Source organism: Lasioglossum baleicum, chromosome 20, assembly GCF_051020765.1.
Source record: "Lasioglossum baleicum chromosome 20, iyLasBale1, whole genome shotgun sequence".
NCBI lineage: Eukaryota > Metazoa > Arthropoda > Insecta > Hymenoptera > Halictidae > Lasioglossum > Lasioglossum baleicum.
Window position 1 is genome coordinate 5,960,494 of NC_134948.1, and position 24,721 is coordinate 5,985,214.

The 24,721-nt window shown below is 40.7% G+C and overlaps 4 protein-coding genes, 1 long non-coding RNA gene and 1 other non-coding gene across 9 annotated transcripts; 2 read left to right on the top strand and 4 right to left on the bottom strand.

Moving 5' to 3' along the window:
• Positions 1–210: 210 nt before the first annotated feature.
• LOC143218581 (constitutive coactivator of PPAR-gamma-like protein 1 homolog) lies at positions 211–8,662 on the bottom strand. Of its 2 annotated transcripts, XM_076443830.1 has the most exons (17): positions 8,516–8,662; positions 7,367–7,753; positions 7,121–7,293; positions 6,934–7,047; positions 6,711–6,857; positions 5,768–6,143; positions 5,169–5,429; positions 4,687–5,067; positions 4,474–4,612; positions 4,273–4,398; positions 3,374–3,491; positions 2,992–3,292; positions 2,174–2,418; positions 1,968–2,096; positions 1,302–1,402; positions 929–1,211; positions 211–872 (listed from the first exon to the last, which is right to left on the bottom strand). In XM_076443830.1, exons 2-16 carry the CDS (start codon positions 7,572–7,574, stop codon positions 929–931), a joined length of 3,102 nt encoding a protein of 1,033 aa, XP_076299945.1. In that variant the 5' UTR covers positions 7,575–7,753; positions 8,516–8,662; the 3' UTR covers positions 211–872. The 2 variants fall into 2 exon arrangements, with proteins under 2 accessions (XP_076299945.1, XP_076299944.1); XM_076443829.1 differs by having other exon boundaries at positions 211–1,211.
• A 354-nt stretch (positions 8,663–9,016) lies between these two features.
• Positions 9,017–12,848, bottom strand: Gp93 (heat shock protein 90 Gp93). The gene is made up of 4 exons (XM_076443844.1): positions 12,686–12,848; positions 12,499–12,585; positions 11,517–12,123; positions 9,017–11,173 (listed from the first exon to the last, which is right to left on the bottom strand). The coding sequence occupies exons 1-4, from the start codon at positions 12,729–12,731 to the stop codon at positions 9,496–9,498; spliced, it is 2,418 nt and encodes an 805-aa protein (XP_076299959.1). The 5' UTR covers positions 12,732–12,848; the 3' UTR covers positions 9,017–9,495.
• Positions 12,849–14,517: 1,669 nt separating this feature from the next.
• Positions 14,518–17,500, top strand: LOC143218601 (calcyphosin-like protein). 3 transcript variants are annotated; one of them, XM_076443880.1, is made up of 5 exons: positions 14,518–14,667; positions 15,509–15,665; positions 15,753–15,930; positions 16,017–16,226; positions 16,551–17,500. In XM_076443880.1, exons 2-5 carry the CDS (start codon positions 15,511–15,513, stop codon positions 16,650–16,652), a joined length of 645 nt encoding a protein of 214 aa, XP_076299995.1. In that variant the 5' UTR covers positions 14,518–14,667; positions 15,509–15,510; the 3' UTR covers positions 16,653–17,500. The 3 variants fall into 3 exon arrangements, with proteins under 3 accessions (XP_076299995.1, XP_076299997.1, XP_076299994.1); XM_076443882.1 differs by lacking the exon at positions 14,518–14,667 and adding an exon at positions 15,209–15,342; XM_076443879.1 differs by lacking the exon at positions 14,518–14,667 and having other exon boundaries at positions 15,234–15,665.
• Positions 16,812–19,416, bottom strand: LOC143218608 (uncharacterized). The gene is made up of 2 exons (XR_013011123.1): positions 19,162–19,416; positions 16,812–18,817 (listed from the first exon to the last, which is right to left on the bottom strand). It is a non-coding gene; the product is annotated as an uncharacterized LOC143218608 (long non-coding RNA).
• On the bottom strand, positions 18,139–18,209 carry Trnag-gcc (transfer RNA glycine (anticodon GCC)). The gene has a single exon. It is a non-coding gene; the product is annotated as a tRNA-Gly (tRNA).
• Positions 19,381–24,451, top strand: LOC143218600 (27 kDa hemolymph protein-like). The gene is made up of 4 exons (XM_076443878.1): positions 19,381–19,842; positions 22,663–23,148; positions 23,232–23,403; positions 23,482–24,451. Exons 1-4 carry the CDS (start codon positions 19,800–19,802, stop codon positions 23,690–23,692), a joined length of 912 nt encoding a protein of 303 aa, XP_076299993.1. The 5' UTR covers positions 19,381–19,799; the 3' UTR covers positions 23,693–24,451.
• The last annotated feature ends 270 nt before the right edge of the window (positions 24,452–24,721 follow it).

Consider the following 24,721-nt stretch of genomic DNA (forward strand, 5'->3'; position numbering starts at 1 on the left):
TATATTTTCATTGTAAAAAAAATAATCACACTTCTTAAGAATTAAATACTTATTAGCAGCTGACGACGACTTGTTCTCGTTTTAGTAAAATTAGCGCACGCATACACTAATCAGTCGAGTTCTCATTCCATTGGTGATTTTCGAGCGCGGAGTACGGTTCGAAACGACGCTCGTCTAGCACAAGCACGATTTTATCTTGCGTATCTCTTGTTTTGTTATTTTTTTTTTCCTTTCGTTATTTCTAACCGTTTTCCCCATTTATTCATTTTACTGTTTTTTTGTTGTTGTTTTGTTTTGTTTATTATTTCTTTCGCGTTTTCTTTTATCTTGTTGTTGTTGTTGTAGTTGGTTGTTGTTTCGCTTTGTTTCGTATCTTACGCATTGAATGGTACGTTTTGGCAGTGAGGACATCGTATTGTGTACGTCGGAAACGGGTCACTATCCTGTGTATGTGTGTGTCGCATAGTCTCTTCGACATCGTTTAACCGATGCCTTGTCTCCTATATTAGTTTAATTATTTTGGCCCCATCAGAGCTTTAGACATTATCGAGTGATTCTGCGCGCGGACATTTGAGGAGTCTCTTCTCCGGCACTGTTGTGCAATTATAGCGACTTACGTTAAGGCGATTTTCGACGAAAACGTATCGTCTATCTGCATCTCGAACACACTCGCGAGAAACAACGAATATCTCTCTCTACCATCTCCCCATTACTCGGTAGCGTTTTTACTCGGTAAAAGGGAGAAACGAACAATGTACATACATGGATCGAGGCTTGTAAACATTGCGTTCAAATGTCGTGTGCCGCACAATCACCTCGTTACACGTATAATAAGATTTTTGATTGCAGTCTTAAGTCGTATCCGGGAGTGTCTAAAAGTCGATAAAAAGTCATGTATATATATGTTTATATATATATATGTAAATACCTAATTCTTGGCGGCGACTGCACCGATCGGAGCAACCGGAGCGACGGGAGCAATCGGAGCAACCGGAGCAATCGGAGCAACCGGAGCTACTGGAGCCACCGGAGCCACCGGTGGCACCGGAGGAACCGAACCGACCGTAGCGACGAGAGACGCATCACCCTGGCCTTTTTCTATCCCTTTGCAATTCTCGACGGCGTCTTCGAATTGGCCTGGCACCGGCACCAGCACCGGCGCCGACAGCGCTACCACATCCTTCGTCGCGTTCGTGCTCGGAATCGTATCGCTGTTCGCAACAACAACGACAATGCTCGTGAGAATAGTTCGCCCCTCAACGTTGACATAGATCGGAGCAATTACAATTACTATCACTTACTTGTAATCGGTGGTCCCATCCACACCGTTACCTCGTCCCCTGCTGTCTTTCTTCTCACACTCTTTACTCTTCTTCACGGTCGTCTTCTTCTTACCGGTCGCCTGAAAATTCAGCTCGGTGAGACTAATAGCGTTTTACCAATGCTAATCTTTTTTGAAACGTGCCTCGATGTTTTCCATATACAGCGAGCCACGAATGTATTAGAGAACGCACTTTAAAACAATATAACCTTTTTATAATTGTACCAAACAACCTGATGTTTTGTAAGCAATTAGAAGCATTGGAGCAATTAGAAGCTTTTTTGCAGATTTTGATCTGCAAAAAAGACTTTCCAAAAATCACAATTTACAAGGTTGCAGGCAAAAATGAAAAAAGCGTTTATATATTATAAACCAGCTATGTTCATGGAAAATTGATTGCTAGACCGCGGATCTTTATGCAAAATAAAAAATGTCTAGATTAATTGCAAGACACAGGAGCGAAATAAAAATTTCTTTCTTCTTTGAATTATCTGAATAAGCTGAAACCAATACGCTAATGTCCTCAATTCTTTTTTGCCGTAAATGCATAAGATCCGCAGTCTATCGATCACTCTGGCAATGAAAAAACGAATTTCGCAGTTCGGAATTGGTTTTTTGATTCGTTTCTAAAAATCCTATCGTTTACCTTCATTTGAGTCTTTTTCCCGCGTCCCGCTATTTGCGTGCGATTGCTTCCACGTGTTGGAAACGTTGATCGACCCATCGGAGCGAATCCACGTGGAAGACCGTATTTCAGACCGCCGATCGACGTTACCTAAAGCGAGACGATATGTGGTAACTCAACACCAACGTATACAATAAAAAACCAACGTATGGAATCTTTTGATCTACCTGCGGTGGAAGTCGTCCACGAGGATGGCCTTGCAACGGTTGAGGCAGACGACCGGGTTGTCCGTAGTTGGCACCCCATTGACCAACCACGACTCCAGCAATCTCCAATTGGCCGCCGCGCGACGGTATAGGTCGACGCATCAATCCGCGTTGAGGCATCGTTGCGTTTCCACGGCCGCGCATCAAACTGTCGTTGATCGTGCAACTGGCGGCTAAAATATTTTGGGGCACCGACACACGTATACCTGGGGAAACGGATCTACGGTTACGTAAACAAATCGCACAAAACGGCAGCTTATATATTTCCCTTGGGAACACCTTTGGGAACTTGTATTCAAAATTGCCATAGCTTTTTCGATTCGCTGTATGTTGTGTATGCATGTACATTCGAGGCCTAATCAAGGTGTGACGACCAGGAAGCAACATGTCAAGGTTTTTGACCTAGATTATTTGTTGACTATTTGTTCGACCTAGAATATTTCCATTCGCTATGATTCTTTCAATTTCATGGGTATGAGATCGATATAATAATTTCTATAATTATTTCTTTATGCAAAATAAAAATTTTCTAACAATTTTATTTTCTTTCTTAATGTGACCAATCGGTTGAAAATAATGTGACAGTATTTTTTAATGACACCTACACATTTCTGTCATAAATGCATAAAAAATTCGCTATCTATTGATACCAACATGTTTAATAGTGTAAACAATAGTTTGAATGATGCTACAGCAATTATTCAAATGTCAGATGTGAAAGGCAAGATCGAAAAAGCTGTAACAAAACAAAAAGAAAAGAAAAATTGATCGACAGTTACCTGGAGCAACAGGCATCGGGGGTCGTGCAAAAACAACATTGATACCCTCCAGTACAGCTTTCCTCATCCGTTCTACTTTCACAACACGTTCTATATGGCCACTGCAGAGTTCCAATAGATTTTTCGCTATCGTAGCACGGGCTAACGTATGGTGAAATAATTTACCGTCGAAATATAACCATGGGCAACACATTAACCACGGGATTGGTGCGCCACAAGCATCGTTAGCCAAAAGAGCGGTTTCGACGCCAGCCATAAACAATGTAGCTAGCTGTACTCCGCGCGATGTCACTAAAGGAAGCTACGGAGGAAATAAGGTTGATCAGCAATTTATCGGATGGAATTGACTACGTTCATGCGTCGTGTGTTGTAGCCTCGGTACCTGAAGATCTTGTAAATACTGAGCGTTCATGAGTTCCGGTGAAAATGCTTGCGCGATGAAAGCGTCTAGCTCCTGACGACGCAGTATCTTGATTACATCTGAGAATGACATGATATATCTGGAAGAGAAACAGGCCGCATTAAAGCAACACGAATCTTCGCAAGGGAAACATTCGATCGTGTCAATTGCAGGGACTTAATACCGGTATTATACCAGGAGGCTGGACCGAAACCGAAATAGTACCGAAATGGATGAAAACCGAAATCGTTAAAATACCGGTTCCGGTATAACCGATATTCTACCGAAGCCGATATACTAGCGAAACCGAAATAAATACCAGTATTTTTCGGTTTTTCAATGCAAAAGATGCCCCAAATAAAAAGGGACTGCGTTCCACTTACCCGAGAACCGTCAATAAACACAGCCACCTTAATTAGGTATACACAATATAAATACGTTCCGTCGTAAAACCCTCCGTGCGAAGGAACAGGAGCGAGTTCAGGTAATCTATCTACCGTGTCCGTCATAAAACATGAAGCCAAAGACCTTCCAGATGTACCGCTCAATGATTTTTAAACATGTCTAATAATTCTATATATTTGACAAATATATTTTATTATTATTAATAAAATTTACTGAAATTGTATCAACATTAATTATTAGTAGTACATGTGTGAGTCGCGGAATACCTCGTTTATGATCGTGAAGCAGTTAATGTATCCTATACATTGGAAAAACCGAAATTATTACCGGTAAGTGTATGCAAATATACCGATATTCCCATATTTCGGTTTCTATAACGTTTATAAAGAATTAACAGAAAAATACCGGTATGATATCGGTAGTTTACGTCCCTGTATAAGTCCCTCCCTGTATAAGTTACCTCCCTGGTTAATTACCTTAAGACACAAGCCATGACCAGCAAGTGTTGGGGTACGTAGGTCGTATTTAGCATGAGAGGAGTGTCGGACATCATGCAAGTCAAGAATCCTCTAAGACGGCGGCGTTTGTCATCGATACCTGTGCTGAAGGATGCAAAGCATCATTTTTCTGCGTGTTCGATTGATTTAAGAGATGCAACCAAGATAAAAGTGTCTCACCCAAACCACAAACGTTGAATCGTAGGAACGCCCCAACCGATTTGTTCCGCCTTGACCAATTCCGGGGCCTGATACGGATTCGATTTGGACCATACCCACTCTTTTATCAGAACGTCCGGGACTTCGATCTTTTCGCTGTCTGCGGGAGACACACCAAGAGAGCGTAGCAACGACTTCAACGAGATCGAGGAACAATCGTTCTACAATACTTACCACCTTTCTCTTTACTTTTAGCTGCTAAATACATTCGATGATGCAGATTGAACAATATCGCGTACACCATCTGCCTAACGGGTCTGTAAATCAGATGAATAGATGGGAATTCACGATGATTCTCGTCCTCCAGAAGGACCGGTAGTTTAATCTCGCCGGCGATAAGAATCTGGTAGATATGGGGAGACATTAATCCTTTCTGGTGTCTCTCGGACGCGGTGCGCATCACTTCTGGCACAGTGGTAGGAATACTAGTCGTCTTCTCAGCTTGTCTAGCAGAATCGGCCGTTGCGTGGGATGGCGATGTGGCGGAAGAACTGCTACTCGAACTCGACGAACTAATTAAAAGGTTGTGGGTACCGTTTATAGCGTGTCCATTACCTAAACAACGTTTCGTCGGATTAGAAAAACAAAACAAAAACACGGGAAAAACGCTAACCACGGTTGTTCGATCGTTCAACCGCGTTCGTATCCTCTCTTACTTTGTTCCGTTTCTTCCGCTCTAATATTATCGGCATCTCCATGACCCTGAATACCGGGTGGGTCTATCACAATTTGCGGGGCAGACTTCGCGTTCACTGTAGCCTGCTTGTACGCATTTAAACTCTCGCGTTCGCTCTCCACAGTTTCGGACGCGAATCTCGACGTTTCTAAATTCGAATCGGCATCGGAGGTTGCCGGCGTTTCGGTCGAATTCGACGTTGGGGTTTGTACAGCGTTTTGCTTCGAGTCCAATTTATGCACTGAAACACAAGTTCGTTTGCTTCACGTTACTCCACCTTACGGAATTTAGCCCTTGTGTTGTCAACCACAAACTGTATAGATTATTTAAAACCTTTCAGTATTTAACATGTCTGCACAAATTCTCATTATAAGACTATAAATTAATATATTAGCGAGTAAAGAATGGACATTCAAAGAAATTTTTGTAATATTTTTTAGAGGAACATTAACAATTGTTGAAAGAAATACAGTAAATGGGCACCGGGTTGACTACATAAGGGTTAACTGAAGAGAGAGAGATAGAGAAGACTGACTGACGATAGAAGCGACCACACGGAATTGGAGCAAAACTTCTTACCTCTGTTCTGTTTCACCGGTTTATAATGCAAGAACCCTTCTTTCGTTCCATTGATGTAGTACTGAACGGATTGTCGCAGTTTCGAACACCTTGGATCCGACAAAGTGCCGAACACTTTTTGCGCCACCACATCCAGTTCAACGGATGGAAGGTCTTTGACGAAATTGGCGATCGCTTTTATCGTAAGTTCATTTTTGTCTGTGTTCGCTTTGTTCAAGTTAGCGTTCACGTTCAGTTTCTTATAAAAATCAGCCAAATCCTGCTCGGTTAAGATATAATTTCCAAGTAGTGCAGCCAACAAGCATAATCGATCGGATGGTATGTTCAATGCTTTTAGAAGTTCGGGGAGTATGTATTCCTTCGTGTCGAGGGAGTCCTTGAAGAGAAATTTAATCTCGCTTAATCGTTCCGCTAAATACGCGAACAACAATTATCTATAGCAGTGACGAGCAACCTGCAGTGGGCCAAAAGTGGAAACCTAATAGCCGGGAAGTAACAACGATGTATCGAAAATCGTGCGGACCGCCGGTTGCTCATCACTAGACTCCGGATGTTTATGCAAAATAAAAAGTTTGTACATCAATTGCAAGACACAGGAGTTAAATATACATTTATATTCTTCATGAATAATTTTAATGTGGTGGAAATAATATATTAACCCTTTGCACTTGGAGCTATTTTATTTAAAAATATTAGAAAATTAAACATTTTTTCCTAGCTAGTATAATTCCATTCTATATGATTTTTTTCATTTTGTGGATATGAGATTAATATAATAATGTAAACAACATTTTGAACAATGGTACAGCAATTTTTAGTGGTGACTCAGAGTCACCACTCGGGTGCTAAGGGTTAACACTCTTGAAATCTTTTAATATTTTCACTGTTTTAAACTGCAAATCCGGAGTCTACTCATCACTGATCCAAAGAACCATGCCTATACCTTGTACGTCAGCTTCAACTGTTCCGACGAGAAATATCGTGGAGGATCGAATACCGCGTACTCCGCGTCATCGGCGATCAAGCCGTTGAAATTATTTTCTCGACAATAAGCAATTACTTCTTGATGATGGTCGTCCATACTGCATAACTGTTTCAACAACACGGTAAACAATGCAATGCCAAGACATATAATGTAACGAGATACTTTAAACAGTTCTACTTACAACTGTAACGTTTAAATGTCTCAAAGCCATTCGCAGACTGGTTCTTAAACAAACAGGAGGAGTCCACCAAATTTTTGGTGGTGGAGTACCTTTTATCGAAATGTGTTTCAATACCTGTACAAACGATTATCTTGGATTAAGTAGATATTCTAAGAGTTGTATCGTGTATAAATTAAAATTTGCTTACATTGTTCACTTTAATCCTGACTTGTAGTTGATTCTGTATCCAATCTGCGCGCCGGGAAGATTCGAAACATCCATTGAAGAATACAGCTAATTCCAAGCCTGACATTTCTGTTTTCTGTATGAGGACTGCCAGAAACTGTAGCATTCGGTTCCATTGTCCTCCGCAAGTCCAATCTGAAGGGCAAAAAATCGCTGGCTGATACTCGTTCGGATGCAAACAATATGGTGAACAGGAGGAAATGTGTACCTGAGAAATAGCCGCCATATAATCTATCTAAACAGCATTCTCCGTCAAGTACCAATTTCAACTTTCCAGAATGCAATTGCTGCGCTTTACCAATACGATTGTGCTGCCTTTGCGTAATGGTACGTGCGATTTTCAACAGATCGACTGGTACCGATCCTCCTTGTACGTAGTTGCTATCCAGAAAGACTTGCAAATCTTGGATGCCCATTTTGATCACGATTCAGTTTACGACGTAAAGTTACTACTTAAATGCTTAAGTATTACGTACGGTGTTATCACTCTTTTTTTGCTTATTTATTAACTACAGATGAGAGTGTTTGTTTAATGTTTTGCTTGAAATACTTTTACAACTTGAAGAAATCTGATTTCAATTTCAATAATTTCAACCTGAAATAAATACCGTTCTGTCAATAACAAGATAAAAATTTCTTTTCCAAAATAATTTTTCTGTATATGTATCTCCTAAATTTTGTTCGTTAACAGGTGTGTTTGAAACACAGCCGATACAAAGGGCAACGTTAGGAATCTATTAAACTATTTAGTATAGTTACGTCGCGTGCTCGGAGCATTAGAAACTCTGGTAAAAGAGAGCCGCTCGTTAACAAATACGTGAGAAAAGGAAAAAAGCGAAAAAACATACACGACGTGTATATAATATAAATTCCGGCAACGATATTAGATGATTTCCATCGCGTGTAAGGGAATACGTTTCTTTTAACGTAGAGCGTCCCATAGACGAGTCGGAAAGGAATGAGAAAAATACTGAATGATCGAAAATTTGTCATATTCGGAGCCGAAGTATGCCGACGCCATTTATTTTGTTTATATGTGGTGATTTGTATATCGTCGGTGAGTTCTTTATCTATCGACGGAAGATTCGATCATGTCAATGCTAAGGATGACACGCGAATGGAACAAAGACAATCGGTTTCGATTAATCCCAATGTTTCTCGACGAATTGAACGTGCCCGAAAAAGAAGGACTGCTTTATAGACCGGCATGGCGAGTAAGCTGTTCGCTGTTCAGTGGGAAACTTACACAAAGGAATTCGCACGGTTTCGTGACCAGTCTCCTTTTACAAACGACACCGCGCGAATCCCACTGTATCGAATCTACGCGATTTCATCCGGGAAACGTAATGATACTTACGTTAAATTAGCGATAATCATCGTGGCCCCAAAGAAACACAAAACACACGGGTTTTCAGAGTAGGTGACGTCGGATTCGAAAACGGAAATGAGCGCTCGGCCGCGCTCGGATATCTACGCCATTTGTCCCGGTTCCAACGGAATCCAGCATTCCCATTGGCTCATCACCGAAAGCGACAGCCATGCCGGAAACGAATAATTTTACATTGTTTTAAAATCACCGACAACAGAAATGCAAAATATAACAGAATTATTATAGATATTTCACCGCGATCGCGTACAAAATGTACTCTTGAACGCGAGCCACCGAGTCAAAAAATTTGGTATACAAACAATAAACCGTGCTAGATAAAACAAAATTTTTGCCCGTCTTTTACACAATCGTTGTTTTCGATACGTGTGCTACGCGCGCGCTTTATTTAAACTTTCGAAAGATATTTCTGTAAGAAGAAATCCAGAGAATAAAAAGTAACTCGGTAATGGTAAAGTATGAAACCATAACGATAGTGTGACATGATCTTTTAATATGTCCTTTTATACAAACACATTCATTCGCAGCGCAAACATGCTATCTTTTATTATACTCGATGAATGATCCTTCTGTTGGGTCACTATAAAAAAAAGTGAGAGAAAATTGAACGAAATAAATTACAATAATAATAACAACTATAATTCGTTATCAAAGATGTAGCCTACGACGTGTCTACAATATTGTACGCGTATTACGATGGATAAACTTAAAAAAGGAAAACGCGGATATTGTACCCTTCGAATTTGTGTCTTTGTAATAACGCCGTTATCATTACAGAACACTTTAAATGCTGTGAGAGAAGCATCGACGAACACTTCTTTCCTTTTCTGTACAATTACAAGAGTTCGTTTTCGATTGCAACGCGACGCAATCGGACACTGTGTAACCGTACATTGTACGGTTATTTATACAGTGACAAAGTTAGTCTTATGCGATACAGTTTTCATAGGTTACAGTTCCTCGTGCTTTTTCTCGTCTCTCTCTTCCTCGCTCGCGTCCATATCTATAATCTTCTCCGACTCGTCTTCCTCGTCGTTATCCATCGAAGCAGATTCCTCGTCTTGCATTTCTTCTTCTATTTCTTCTTCCGGTAGCTCATCCAGAGGAATATCCAATGTTCTCCTCATCAGTTCTTCGACGCTCTGAGCAAAGGTTGCAGTTTCCCTGAGCATATATCCAGATCGAAGAGTAGCCGTTCTGAACATCATCAGAGCAATCTCTTTCGCTGTTTCATCGGCGGTATCTGCGTGCACGCGTCGCAGCAGTTCTCTGATCAATGGATGCCTCGGATTGATCTCCAGCGTCTTCTTTTGATTCAAGTAATAAGTTTTCTGTGGGTCGTCGCTTTTCTGATGAGCGTTCGAAATCGCGAGTCTCTCCATGTTTCCGGTCCAGCCAAACATACTGGCGATCAACGCGCACGGCGAGTCCGTTAGACGCTCAGAGACTTGAGCTTTGCTGATATGATCCTTCAAGATGTCGTTCAACCATTTGATCAACGGCTCGTACGTTGTCTTCAGATATTCCATTTTCTCCTTGGCTTTGTCGCTCTCGTCAAGAGAGAAACCTTCTTTCGCCACGTTCTGGAACTTCTTGCCATCGAATTCGGGAAGAGCTGAAATCGCGTACTCGTCTACGGCTTCGGTCAAATATAGCACCTCGTATCCCTTCTTGTCCAGTCTTTCGACAAACGGAGACTTCTTCACCTCTTCCTCGGAGGAGCCTGCAATATAATAGATGTATTTCTGACTAGGCTTCATGCGGGAGACGTAATCTGCTAGAGTCGTGGTGCTTTTCTGAGTGGAGGAGTGGAAGAGCAACAGTTTCGACAGTCTAGCTCTGTTTTGAGCGTCTTCGATAACGCCCAGTTTAATGTTTGTGCTGTATTCTTTCCAGAACTTCTCGTACTCTTCTCTAGGAATCTTCTTGATCATGTCTAACACCTTCCTGATCAGTTTCTTCTTGATTACCTTGATCAACTTGTGTTGTTGCAAGTTCTCACGAGACACGTTCAGCGGCAAGTCATCGCTGTCGACGATACCGCGAATGAACGACAAATAGTTTGGCATCATATCGGTGAATTTGTCGGTGATAAACACTCGCCTAACGTATAATTTAATGTTATCGGACTTGGTGCCGTAACGATTGAAGCTATCTCCAGGTTGTACTTTCGGAATAAAAAGAAGCGACTTGAAGGTAACTTCGCCTTCTGCTACGAAGTGAATCTTTCCCAAAGGTTCTTGAGTGTCTTTCGTCAACGCTTTGTAAAAGTCGCTGTAATCTTTCTCCTCGACTTCCGATGGTTTCATGGTCCATATAGGCTTCGAATCGTTTAGCAATTCCCAATCCCAGACGGTTTTGTCGACTTTCTTCGTCTTCTTTTCTTCTTCGGCATCCTCCACCTTCGCGTCGTCTTCCTCGTCCGATACTTTATCCTCGTCTAACTCTTCTTTCTTGCTCTCGTCTTCCTTTATGGGTTTCTCGTCGTCGTCTTCTTCTTCGTCCACTTGAATAACTTTGCTGCTCCACAGATATATGGGGAAGTTGATAAACTGCGAGTACTTCTTCACCAAGTTTCTGATAGTGTCCTCTTCCAGGAAATCCAACGCTTCGTCCTTCAGATGAAGACTGCAACCACAAATCAATTAATTCATTGAATAACTTTACTTTAATATTGAAAATATAGTATTGGGTTGGCAAATAAGTTCGTTCGGTTTTTGTGATTTATTCCAATGTAAAAAACCGAACGAACTTATTTGCCAACCCAATACATAATAGCTAGACTGCAGATCTTTATGGCTTATGAAAATTTTCAAAAAATGCTAGAATATAATATTTGATAGGATTTGGGTAAATTTTTATTGGTTTTGGATCTCTACAGCTTCTTGCAACTTTCTTAAAATTTGTCTATAAAAATTGAAAATTACATAAACATCCGCAATCTAATAATAGCAAATGTTATTTTCTGTACCTGACTGTTGTTCCCCTCTTCAAGGAATCCCCTCTCGGATCCTCGACGATACTGTAGCTGGAGCTATCCGACTGCCAAATGTATTGTTTGTCGTCGTTGTGCTTGGACGTGACAACCACAGTGTTAGATACTAAGAAAGCAGAGTAGAAACCTACTCCAAACTGACCAATCATATCGTTTAGATCCTGAGTGTTCGAAGTCTCTTGCATTTTGCCCAAGAATTCAGCTGTGCCAGACTTTGCGATTGTTCCCAGATTATTAATCAGTTCTTTCTTCGTCATACCGATACCAGAGTCAGTTAGACTCAATATTTTGTTCTCTTTGTCCGATTTAATCCTGATCACCAACTCGGGATTATTGTCTAGGACATTCTTCTCTGTTAGGGATAATAATCTGATCTTATCCAAAGCATCGGAAGCATTGGATATCAGTTCTCTAAGGAATATATCTTTGTTGCGGTACAGTGAATTAATAATAAGTTTCATGATACGATTGACTTCAGTCTGGAATACAAATTTTTCAGCCTTTTCTCTCAGTTCCTTCATTTGCGCTACATTTAATCCATCCAACTTTATCGCTTCCTCTTCTCTCTGAACGGCTTGGTCATCTACGAAACACATGAGCAATTATTATTGATGTGACAAGTTAGTTTCAACAACGAGTTAACTGTTTGTAAACAGCATAAACGTGAGTTGCACAGTCTATTTAAATCTAGGATAATCGAGGGAAGGAGACATTCCTCTACCTGCTTTAACACAGTCACCAGCAATTATTATCGATGCAACAAGTTAGTTTCAACAGCGAGTTAACTACATATTTGTAAACAATGTAGACATGATTACAACGGTCCATTTAAATTTGACCAGAATAATCGAGCGAAGGGGGCGTTTCTATGTCTGCTACGAGTAACTGTGTATCAATCAAAGATTGGCGAATAAAACAAGGTGGGAAAGTAAAAAAGAAAACAGAAACTCTGTATAACCTGTTCGAGATGCTTCCCGACTGACGCCCAAATCGTTTTCCACGGTTCCAACATCTTCCTCGACTTGATCATCTGCTCTGGCGAATCCTAAACAACAACGAGCAGGAAAATTTTTATTGCGATACGGTTAACATGTAAGTCTGAACACGTTTTTCCTCGATAATTATCGTTGTACTGTGTAACGTACCTGCCAGAAGAAACAGGACCGACACCAATATTAACGCTTTTTTCATTGCTGTCGTGAAACGTTCACGAATAATCGCAGGAAAAATAGCGGAAACGTACGGGACCCGCGACAAACACTACGCTTCGTTGTTTCAACACCGACTGTCATACAATCCAGCCACGACGATGTGTTATAACAAGAGGAATCCTGGAAGATCCACCAATCGGATGGACCCACGCAATGTAGAATAACCAATCAAAGATAAGCCGGCTGCAGCTCGGTCCAAATGTCCTCATCCCATTGGCGGATAAATGCAACACATGGCATTCGGCAATTCCAGAAGTTTCTATTCTAATTCTGTTAATTTCAAATGAAATTCCTATTAACATGCTTGTTCCATTAATTTTCATTGTATCTGTTCGCTCATAAATATATAATTATCCGAAAGAAAGGTAATTAGAAGAAAGGCGATTAGATTATTATCGATTGCGCGTCGAATGGTAAGTTAGCGACTACTACTCCGTCGGTAACACAGATTACTGTAACGACCGCCGGTAATCTTTTCCCGCCAATATAATTCGTATATGAATACGAATTTATGGTTCCTTATCGTTTCACGTTCGTTCATGTCGGAAAATACATTAATATTAAATGTCCTTTGATAAGAACAAGTTGATATACGATCGATTCAACGTTACAGATCATTGATCGCCGGCAGCGATAGAAACAAGTCGTTGAGGAAGCAGATCATTTGAAAAAACAAAGACCGGATATTACCGTTGCGCGCTACAAAATGACACCAAGGATATTGAAATCCTAATAGGTTTTATTTATATTCTACATGTATATATGTGCATATGTGTACAAGTATACGTGTATTATATACATATATAGAGTCTATTATAGGATCTATTTATCCTGATCCGTCTCTTGCGTCAATTTGACACAGTTTTCCCGAAATAAGTTATACCGTTCTGTTATTTGTGGGTAAACCTGCTCGAAACATCGTGACTTTTGTTTTCTTAATACGATCGACACTCGTAACTAGACTACGGATTTTAAGCAAAATAAAAATTATCTCTCTCTCTCTATCTGTTGCAAAACTTTCAAATTGTTTTTTTCCTTTAATTATTTTAAAAGGTCAACAATAACATATCCCCACTCTTTTCAATTCTCTTAATCCTTGCACTATTTCAAACTATAGCGACTCAATTTTATTATAAATGCATAAAATCCGCAGTATAAATGTAAACTCGTCGATTTGAATAAAAATATGTACATCGAAAAATAATAACTGTTTACCATATTGTTATTTCATCGATCTTTTACCGCTGTGTCAATTTGAATCCGAGTACGCTAGGAGGTCCTGTTTAGGGTAGTTATAGCGAGTCCGAAGGAGGTCGAGCATCCATGAAATTGTTTAAATAATTGTCTATGAAAAGAGAAAGAAAAGGTCGCGTCGTTCGCACAGTACGTAGAATGATTCTTCCGAAGAGATAGAGCGAGCTGATGCATAGAGTTTTGCCCTGCACGTACTAGGGATCGTCCTATGTCCTATACTATACACTATATGTGTATATATGTATGTACGAACATGTACAACACATATATATAGCAAACCACCGATAGGAAATCGGTATTGGGAATTGATCACGCGTGAAATTTTTGCCGATACACGTGTTGTGGCTGTTTGGTCGTTATGGATACGTTCTACAGACTATTGTATGGACATTGTACACGACAGCACACCTTGTTTTCCTATGTGAGCGTGGTGTCGATCAACGTACGTACATACATGTGGTGTGATCCACTGTATGTCGTCCTATCGAATGCGACCAGCCGCGTCAAAGGGACCATCTACCGTCATTCGCCTTCCGGTCTTCTTCGGAGTAGTCACGAATTTTTCCTGCTTCTTTATCCTGATCCTCGACGGTTGTCGTTCCGTCAAGAATCATCTACAAAATTGGCGCGCATGATTCCGACTTCCTCCTCTTAGGATCGAGGTAAGTACAAAGTAAACGTATAGAAGATAAAAGACTAATTAAGAGACTTAATAACAGCTCGTAATTAGCGTTTTACAATATTTTCGGCAACGGGTGTCCACAGCGTTCTAGAACAGTATAAATATGTATAATTAACGAAAACAATTTTGGTATCTAGCTGATCACGAGAAAAGGTGCGCGCGGTACGCAGATTATGCTAATCGATCGGACGTACGACAAATTACATTAGAATCGAATCGATACTTTTTCCTCCTACTCTTCGTGCAATTGCGAAATTGAGATCCGCTCGCAGCGTTTCGTCCTTCGTCGACATTTCATTAATTAAATATAGGCCGGGTATTTGATAAAGCCAGACCATTAGCCACGCTCTGCAATCGAATAAAATGACACGTTTGTTTTACATTATTTCGCAAGAGCTCGTCAACAGGGGACACCGCGTATTCCTCGGTGATTTGAAAAAATGAAAAAAGTCGAAGCGGCAGGTGCAGTAAGCCTGGGATTAGCGTGCACATCAGAGCAAACCAGACCGATACCGCAACTCCCACTCTTCGCGTAAATCCCACCAGTTCCGCTCCCGTTATCTTTCTCTGTCTTTTTAGAACGACTGCGAATATTGAAAAGCATTTAGCAAAGGATTCGACCGTGCACCTAAATGGAACGTTCGATGGTGTAACTGTAGGTTCGCTCGATATTGCCTGTGTCGTACGTGTATTGTTTGTAGAGTAGATTAAACTACGTGGCACAATTAGCTATCTCTTTCCTGGAGATTCGGCGTCATTCTTGTCGCGTGAGTCAACGCGTCATGTTGCAACGGTGAGGAGAACGGGTTTTCCTCTTTCAGGGATGTTCTTTAACAGACCGCAGAGCGCGACGACCAGACAAGAGACTGAGATGATCAATAAGGCCCAACGGGCCATACACACAGCCACGGATTCTATAGAGAAGCTGCGTTTGCTCTGCCTGGCCAGAGGTGCCAATGGTATTCTCGGTTTGGGTAGGTGAGTTGACAATAAACTGCTGAAAGCGATCCTGAAAGCAAAAGACAGCCGACTCCCATTATTTTCACTTTTGATTTTCATTTCCAGAGCGTTTCGTCGTATGGACGACGATGGGAACAAGAAGCTGAACCTCGAGGAGTTCACGAAAGGTCTGGGGGAGACGGGCCTGGACATTTCCGAGGATGAGGTGAAAGAGATGTTCGAGAAACTCGACACCGACGACGACGGGAACATCAGCGTCGACGAATTCATCGTTGCCATACGGGTACCGGAAGTTCTAGATCTCGATGGCCGCGGTTCTCAAGGTATCGGATTGCGATCTCGACGATGACGATGCGTTTTGTTGCGCAGCCTCCACTGTCGCAGAGCCGCAAGAACGTGGTGGATCAGGCGTTCAAGAAGCTGGACAAAACTGGCGACGGTGTGATCACGATCGACGATCTCAAAGGAATCTATAACGTCAAATGTCATCCTCGTTATATAAGCGGGGAGGAGAGCGAGGAGAGCATCCTGAACAAGTTCCTGGGCAATTTCGAGCAAAACAATACCAGGGACGGCACCGTGAGGACTGTTTTACATACATTATATCCGTGGTTGCCAGGAAAAACAACGCATATCACAATTTTGAGCTTTATAATATCGGATTTACGTATTTTACCAGAAAAAAAGTCATGAAAACAAATTCGAAAGGCTCAAAGCATTAGTGAGGCAATACCTCGGATGTGGAAGTATGCGACATGCGGCGTTCTTCCTTGCAACCACAGATATATTTTCCAAACGTTCTCCTTCTTGATACATATATAGCTGCGCCTATAAGCAGAACATCTCGTACCGATGAAACATCGATCTTTGATCACCTGAAACTTAATTCCACGTTAATTTCAGGTCACCGAGGAGGAGTTCATGAACTATTACAGCGCGATCAGCGCGAGCATCGACCATGACGCGTACTTCGATTTAATGATGCGGAATGCTTACAAGCTGTGAACTTTGAACGCAACTATAGCCTACACGGAATTATCGGCTTTATCAAGGACGTTAAGCTTTCACGGTCAATGCCGACAGCAAACCTATGCAGCTTGGTTATCCGCGCAGCACACTTGTGTTCATTATTTACGAACCGAACAGTAAACATACTCGGTCCTTTCTATCTTTATTTATCTCTTTCTCCCTCTCTCTCTCTCTCGAATGCTGTAAGGCCTCCTTTATGTAATAATGAATGATTTAAAAAAGGTTAAATGCAACCCGGTTTTCTCGGGGCGCAGTTGATCGGTGATTCAGCCATTCAATAATGAGGGCACCGAGCAAATAATCTTGCAAAATAAGCTCCATTGTTCTTCATAGACGTTCGACAGCGGTTCTCAGTCGAGTCTACGAACCACGGATGTTGCTCGACAATCCGCAAATAAAATTACTCCGGGAAGCCGGCTGCACTGTGTTGATCGTGTTGGGAACCTCTGCAATTCAATTATTATCCCATTATACAATTATATGAATCATATGTGTGCATAGTGTATAAGGAACAGAAGTTGGTTACAGGGTCCAATACAGCATAAACATGTATGTATATCTACAATCTACATCGTACACTTATACTTGCTTACCTACTGGAAACGGCGAGATCCTAGAGACACACGATCGATTATACCCTTGTTAAAGTTTGATTGCTACTTCAGCCTGTGTTTTATCAAGTTCAACACGTTACACTTTACACGCCGAAAGAAGTAAAACGTGGAAACTCAAATGTACTGCTTTACATAAAATACAATTTTATTATCATTCTGATATTATATGAAACGTGAAATATTCTAATAAACGTTTATACTTAATCTTAATACGTGTACCATGTCACATAATTTGCCTAACGACAACTTATTATCGCTATTTTTTATTGCCAGCTTGCAATATAAGCTTTTACCGCTGCGCGTGCGGTTAAATATTATCGCGTCGATGCACAATCCAACGATTTCTTGCAGTTATTCAATATTTATTAGCCAGCTTGCGGTATCAGAGAACAATCTTATCGTGGAAGATAAGGAATCAAATGTCCACCTAAATTGTATCTGAAAGGTTATCGCGACAGAATGTACCTAACTAGTTAGGATATGCTTAGAGTTTATACTACACGCAGAAAATTATCCAGATGGTTTAATTAGCTTCAAAAGGCACTGAGAATATACATATGCATACGAGCTCCAGATGTTAGAGACTTTAACGATCTTCTTACATTTATGTACTTGTCGCGCGTTTGCATCTAAATCGATACGTAAAATACTTTTTTTAGGTGAATCCCGTTTACGTAATATTTATAACTTCCGTCTGTCAAAGTATTGCATACATTAGCAACGGTGACTGGATGAAATGAACGCAGACCGCGCAAAAACAAATTCTCCGTGGAGTACCTCCTACATATACGTTTCTTTATCGGATCAATACCAAATTAACTAAAAATCGGATGAAAAGAAAAAAAATTTGCATCGGCCGGGAATCGAACCCGGGCCGCCCGCGTGGCAGGCGAGCATTCTACCACTGAACCACCGATGCTTGTTGTAATCACATTCTACGGAGTACATACATCTACGCAACAATAGTTACATTTATGACGATAAAACTATTTAAAGCGACTGAATAGTTGATTACCTTCTGCTTCTACCGTATACAAACATTCGGCGTAACCTACACAAATGTTCCTACATGAACATGGCTCTTTGAAATGCATAAAAAATTTTCGGACCCAGCGCCGCGCCTTTTCAAGCATTTTAAAAGCCTAAAGCCCATTAAACTAATTACGAGCGGCCGATGAAGGTATCGGAGACCCGTAAAGGATTACACGCTTTATAAATTCCGTCCATAAAATCTTTCGAGTTATCGGAAGCGTGTAATAAAAAGCATATGTAGCATTCGCCGTCGCGTCGGTTCGAATGCAAGGACAATGAACTCGTTGTCCTTTTATCAAAACTATGCAGGTTTTGCAAAAATAAATTCTTCCCGTTCGCTCGATGACTGATCGCTGTGTACTATAAAATTCGAGGTATTCGCCGCTCCACAACTGATCAGGATTCGTTCGAAAACCAGACAATTATTTCCGCAAAATCTTCGCATGTTTTATCACTGGACAGCGGATTTTATGCGTTTATGACAAAATTCAGCACCTGCAATTTGAAACGGTAAAAATATTAGAAGATCTTAAAAATACTGTTATATTATTTTCATGTTATTAAGCATATTAACACATCACCAGCCAGTGATTATTTCATAATTTTGAAAAATCTGTGGTTCACGGCTAAACGCTTCTCAATAAAACCTTCAACAGTGACAGCAATTTTCATTGGGAACTAACAAGTCACCGTTAATAACGTCATCTAATACTTTCATTTCAGATTATAACGTAAAAGAAAATTTCTATACTTTCTTTTGGTACAACACAATTATTGAAAATTCGATAGGTAAAGTGCGTTAAGAGTTTGCTACGATTCAGGTAGAACATTATTTTTACTTTGCATAAAGGTCCAGTAGTATTCTTCCAAGCGATCTGTGTATATCTCTGGCAGATGTTTGGAATAGCGCGGCGGGAACCTGTAAAATCGAAAAGAACTTTGAAATATTTCGTCGTAAAATTGAAAGGAAACGTGGTAAAATTTCGTGCGTGCATGTGTGCGCGCACTCGAGTGGAGAGGGTAAGAGTATTCCCATCGAATTTATATAAGTCGAGCGCACGCGCTCAGCGGTTCAGTATCGGAGTAGCGTTACTGCGATCGTCCGAAGTCTTGTTGTTGCGTGCTCCGCTTCCGAATTCACGTCTTGCTCTTTCACCTTTGCCCCCCTCGTCTTCGCTGGGTTTCCGTGCGTCGTGTTACAAGTCAGTTTGTTATAGAGCTTTCATAAGAACAGAGGAAAAGCGGGCAACGGGTACGGAAACGGAAGTAATAGCGGGAACTTGGATCCGTCGAGCCAGGCGACACGCTCGTAACAGTGATGCGCATCTGATCAGTGTATATCCATCTTGCTCGTACAGCGGCACGTATTCTTTCGCCGTCGCGAGTAAACGCCGCGCCGTCTCACCTCACGGCGTTTCGGAAGATAATCTCCACGGCGAGACGTGTGCTGCTCCGTGAAAAATCAAGAGAACCTGCAATGAACAAATACTGGACAGTCACTGCTGTGGTGTTCCTTTGCGGTAAGTCTGCCCTCGGCGACTGTCTCCGCCCTCGTCCCCGTCTCCGTCCCCATCTCCGTCGACGAGAACTGGGAAACGTAAGAGAACTCACGCGTTTTTGTTTTCCATCCACGTTGACAGAGTTCAAGCTGGCATGATTCACGACACGCAACGCATCGCGATAAACAACAAAGGAAGAAAACACGCGAACGAGAGAGACAGTAGTATATCGATGGCGAATTCGATGCGTGTAAAACGATCGCATGCACAAAATCATATAGGTACCTACGAGAATGCTGTGCGATCTTTTTTTTTACGTTCGCCTCGCTCGTTGCCGGATTAGATGTCAGGGACTTCTCGTTTACGTTCGCTCAGTCAGATTCAATTTGTAATACGACCGTTTTCTGTTGCAAGCGGCTCGTTGTGTTTCGAGCTGTCCATCTATCATGGCATTGTTTCGACAAGAACGGTACTGTAAACTTGAATCATAGTCGATTCACGATTGAAAGGAACGATAGAGCGACCTTCGATCGCATTCGCATAATCGATAAGAAGCGATTGGTCGTGGCATGGAATCCGACAAGATTGAATCGAATTCTCGATATGTATATACTTACAATTAGAATGTTGCTTTTCATCAATGCAAATTCCATAAATGTTTATGAAATAAATGATGATTGTATTGTCACGATCGATTTGATCGAATCTGCTTCATTGCCGGGTGTGTGCAGTGTGCAGACATTAAGTTTGCGATGCACGTGTGACGAATGACGAATACTTAATCTGCTCGGTTTCCGTACTTTGTACCCCCTTTAGATGCATTTTGATTTGCTCGATTGTATTTCATGCAACCGCCGTGCTTAACAATGACGTACGACAAAATGATACCGATACCAGTAACGAAAGTAGATACCGAAAGCAGATATACACGGTGGAATTATTAATTTGGATCGAGACTTCTTTTGCTACGGGCTCTCGATTTCAGTGTTTCGTAACTAAAGTACTACATAGAGGTACCTGACGCGTTATATTTCCGCCTTCGTTGCGAGGAACAAACATTTATATGTATTCTAAAACGAAACTTTCGAACTTCAACAGTTTAATTCTTATTAGATCGTATTGCGGGATAAAAACACTGACCACGTGTGGAAACGAAACAAAACAGTGTATACATGTATACCACGGTGCATTATACAGGTGTGCCGACTTCCCTCAAAAAACTGAGGCAGATGAGTCGTAATTCTTTGGCCGCCGCCAGACGGCGCATGGTCCCAGGTACTGTACATGTGCGAATGAGATTGAATGAGATTGCGCTGCTGAATACACACAATCGCACTCATTCACACACGTACGGTACCTGGGGAACCATGCGCCGTCTGGCGGCGGCCAGAGAATTACGACTCATCTGCCTCCAAATTTCAGCATTACAGAGATGCTAAGTCGGCACACCTGTATAATGCACCGTGATGTATACCATATGTACACATATTAAAAATAAACACAGAAACAGAACACAACGCAATACTCTTACTTCAGTTACTTCTAACTCTGACTCTGCTGCACCCTGCACCTCGCAGGCTGGCTGAAGTTCACCACGTCACGTGTGCTTACGTGTGCTTTTCTCTCGACTGCCAAGAAAACGCGCTAAGCTTGCACCAGCTTGCACCCTCCACACACACATATACACACACACAGTTCCTGAAAACTAAACAGTCCAGTTGTCCAATTCACTGATATATACATGGTGTCCCAAAACTCCTGCAGAACCCGGAAATGGGAGGTTCCTGAGGTCATTTGAAACGACATTTTCCTCCGCAAAAATGTTGTCCGCGGCTTTGTTTAGGAGTTATTACCGAAAAACACGGACCAATCAGAGCGCGACCTAGACGCGAGTTGACACAATCAGCCAATTGACAGTTGGCGCGCCGGGCCGACTCGGCCAACACGCATCTAGGTCGTGCTCTGATTGGTCCGTGTTTTTCGTTAATAACTCCTATATATATATATATAAACAAAGCCGCTGACAACATTTTTGCAGAGGAAAATGTCGTTTTAAATGACCTCGGGAACCTTCCATTTCCGGGTTTTGCAAGACTATTGGGACACCTTGTATACTAGTGATAGTATATATATGTATATCAGTGTTCAGTGCTATATACACTATATATTAGCCTAAATTCTAAACAGTCGGGGTGTCCCCGAAATCGACACCACAATATATTACTTATGCAAACTCGGCTTCAAATAACATGCCTTCTTCTAACAATAAGATTACATTGTCTATCAAATGATGGTTGTGGGCAAACTACTATATTTATGTATTTAGAAAGTATTTAGTATTAGAAGGGAAAGGAAAATCGTCGACGTATCTCATTCTGTATAAATATTTATGGAAACTGTACATACTTTATTTTATTACTCATTCATTTTTACTTTATTCTTACAAATATGTAGTGCTAACTCATTTTGTCAGGTATAATTTAGAAACCGTGAAATTCTAATGTATGTATATTAAATAGATGTTGATAATATGAAATCTGTATTTATTTCCTCACAAATTACTTGACTTAAAAAAAAGAGTAGTAAATTTACGATATTGTCAAAAACGAATCGTTAGATATTTAGTGCTTGTTATTCCTTTCCTTTTAAATACCTCGAAACAAGAAATACACGACCAATTTCATAATTATGGGCACATATGTGGTCTAAATAAGGTTAAAATCGAAGCCGTCAAAAGGCGGCTAAACTGGCTAAACACCCCGTGCAGGGGTTCATCTTCCCTAGCGAGGCCTGTAATGTTCTGTATTGGATTACTTTTAACAAGATGAATTTTTCTTCCAGGTCTCGTTGGGCACACTAACTCTCAAGAAAATGTCGACGACGTGGTAAACAAAGTTTCCAACCTTATAGACCCGAAAAGTCTCAACGCATCCGGGATCGACTTGGCCGCTATAAATGCATCCGCAATACCGGCTCTCAATGAGGCGAAGAATTTGTTTAAACAAAAATGCGAGAAGAACGGAGGCGAAGGTGCATTCGAGAAAGCTACCAAAGCTAAAGATAAAGTGGAGGAATGCATCAAATCGTTTGTAAACCTGACGCAGCTCGAATCCGAGATGGAAAAGTATAAACCTACCGGAGACTTGGACGTGGTGTTCAGAAGATATTGCAGCAAGACCCCTAAGCTTAAGAAGTGTGTAAGCGATTTCACGGATGCAACGGAACCCTGTTTGGAAGCATCGGAAAAAGAGACTAAGAAAACACTTTTGAACATCACCGATTCTCTCTTGAATTTTGTTTGTTTCAAAGAAGGAGATCGTATTGCTCGTATGTATACGAATACTCAAATATTTCTATTCGCAGAAACTTTCTATGGAAACTCTAGCTAATATAATTCTTATTGTTTCTAGTTTTCATATCTGCTAACGGACCAGAATGTTTGCAGTCGAAACAACAAGAAATTGAAAACTGTATCAATGCTACTTTTGGCAAATACATCCCTCCTATGGATGCGAACAATGGATCTTTGATGGGATTGGATCGCATCAACCATCTTCTCGTACTTGGCAATAAAGAATGCGGGTATGTAGATGTTAAAATAGTCAAATAAAACAGAATTATGCTAATGGCAATATATTAATTCTTCCAATGTATGTGCAGGGACATTTCTACTGTCCAAGCCTGCATTGTTAACGATTTGGAAAAATGTTCGGATCCCACACCTGCCAACATCGTGGACTCTATATTCAACTTTATTTTACGAGCAACACCTTGTAAAAATGTGGTACCTGGTCTAAACGCTGCTCCTACGTCTACGATTAGTTTATTATTGACTTCGAGTCTGGTGCTCTTGTCGCTGAGACTCGTTTGAACGAACTATTTAAAATTTTGCATTGTTCACTCCAATGTCGGCAATTGCGCATGGTCGATCGTTGTTTATATTACCTTCTTCTTTTTCTTACCTTACGATTCTACGTGGTGCATCGTACGATGCAACAGCATCCTCTTTTAATGTAATATATTTGAAAGTTGTACAAAATCACTGAGAAAAATTGTATAACATATTCAAAACATAGTAAAACTCTTTCCTCTTCTTTCGTTTTTGGATGTACCGCAAAATTGAAATGTAATCGCGCTGCCTTTGATTGCCAAATTTGCTGTTCTAATGTTCCAGGTGCTTCGGAATAGACTGACATATTCATAAGCGTCCATCTATACTGTATACATAAAGAAGAATTACGGTAAAACCTAATTCTATTTTAACTTTTACTACACTTTGAATATGTTAAATTTTGTACCATAGCAATGTATTCGAACGGATTGATACAATCTTGTAATATATAGATATTATAATGTATGTATATGTTTGTATTCGCATTCATCCTTAATTTTATCATTCGATATGTATACACGTATTTACATTCTGTTTCTTTGAAATATTTAAAAGCACAGCATATTAATTATCAAATCGTATATATATACGAGATAACGAGATATCATTCATTGTTATTCTTTGACACCATACCAAAAGTGCGTCGTTCTTATGAAGAACTTAAAGAATGGTTGTTTATATTTTCGTAAATGTTGTTTTTATATTTCAAGAGTACAAAATAATAGTCGATTGTTTAAATTATTGTGTTTGATCTTCTCCTTGTACCTAATACATATTATCCTTTCTAAATAAAGTAAATCGTAATTAAAAACGCATTCATTTTGATCAGTTTCAATCATTTCATGTACGAAGGTTCAACATGATCAGGAATAATCAGGATAAAACAAAATAACGATGGCGGCAGTGTGGTCACGTGACCGAACACCGATTGGTCGATTCCGTGCATAAGCTTCTTGGAAATTCAGTTTCCCGCGCAAATTTTCAATCGAGTTCTTTCAAGGCACGTTA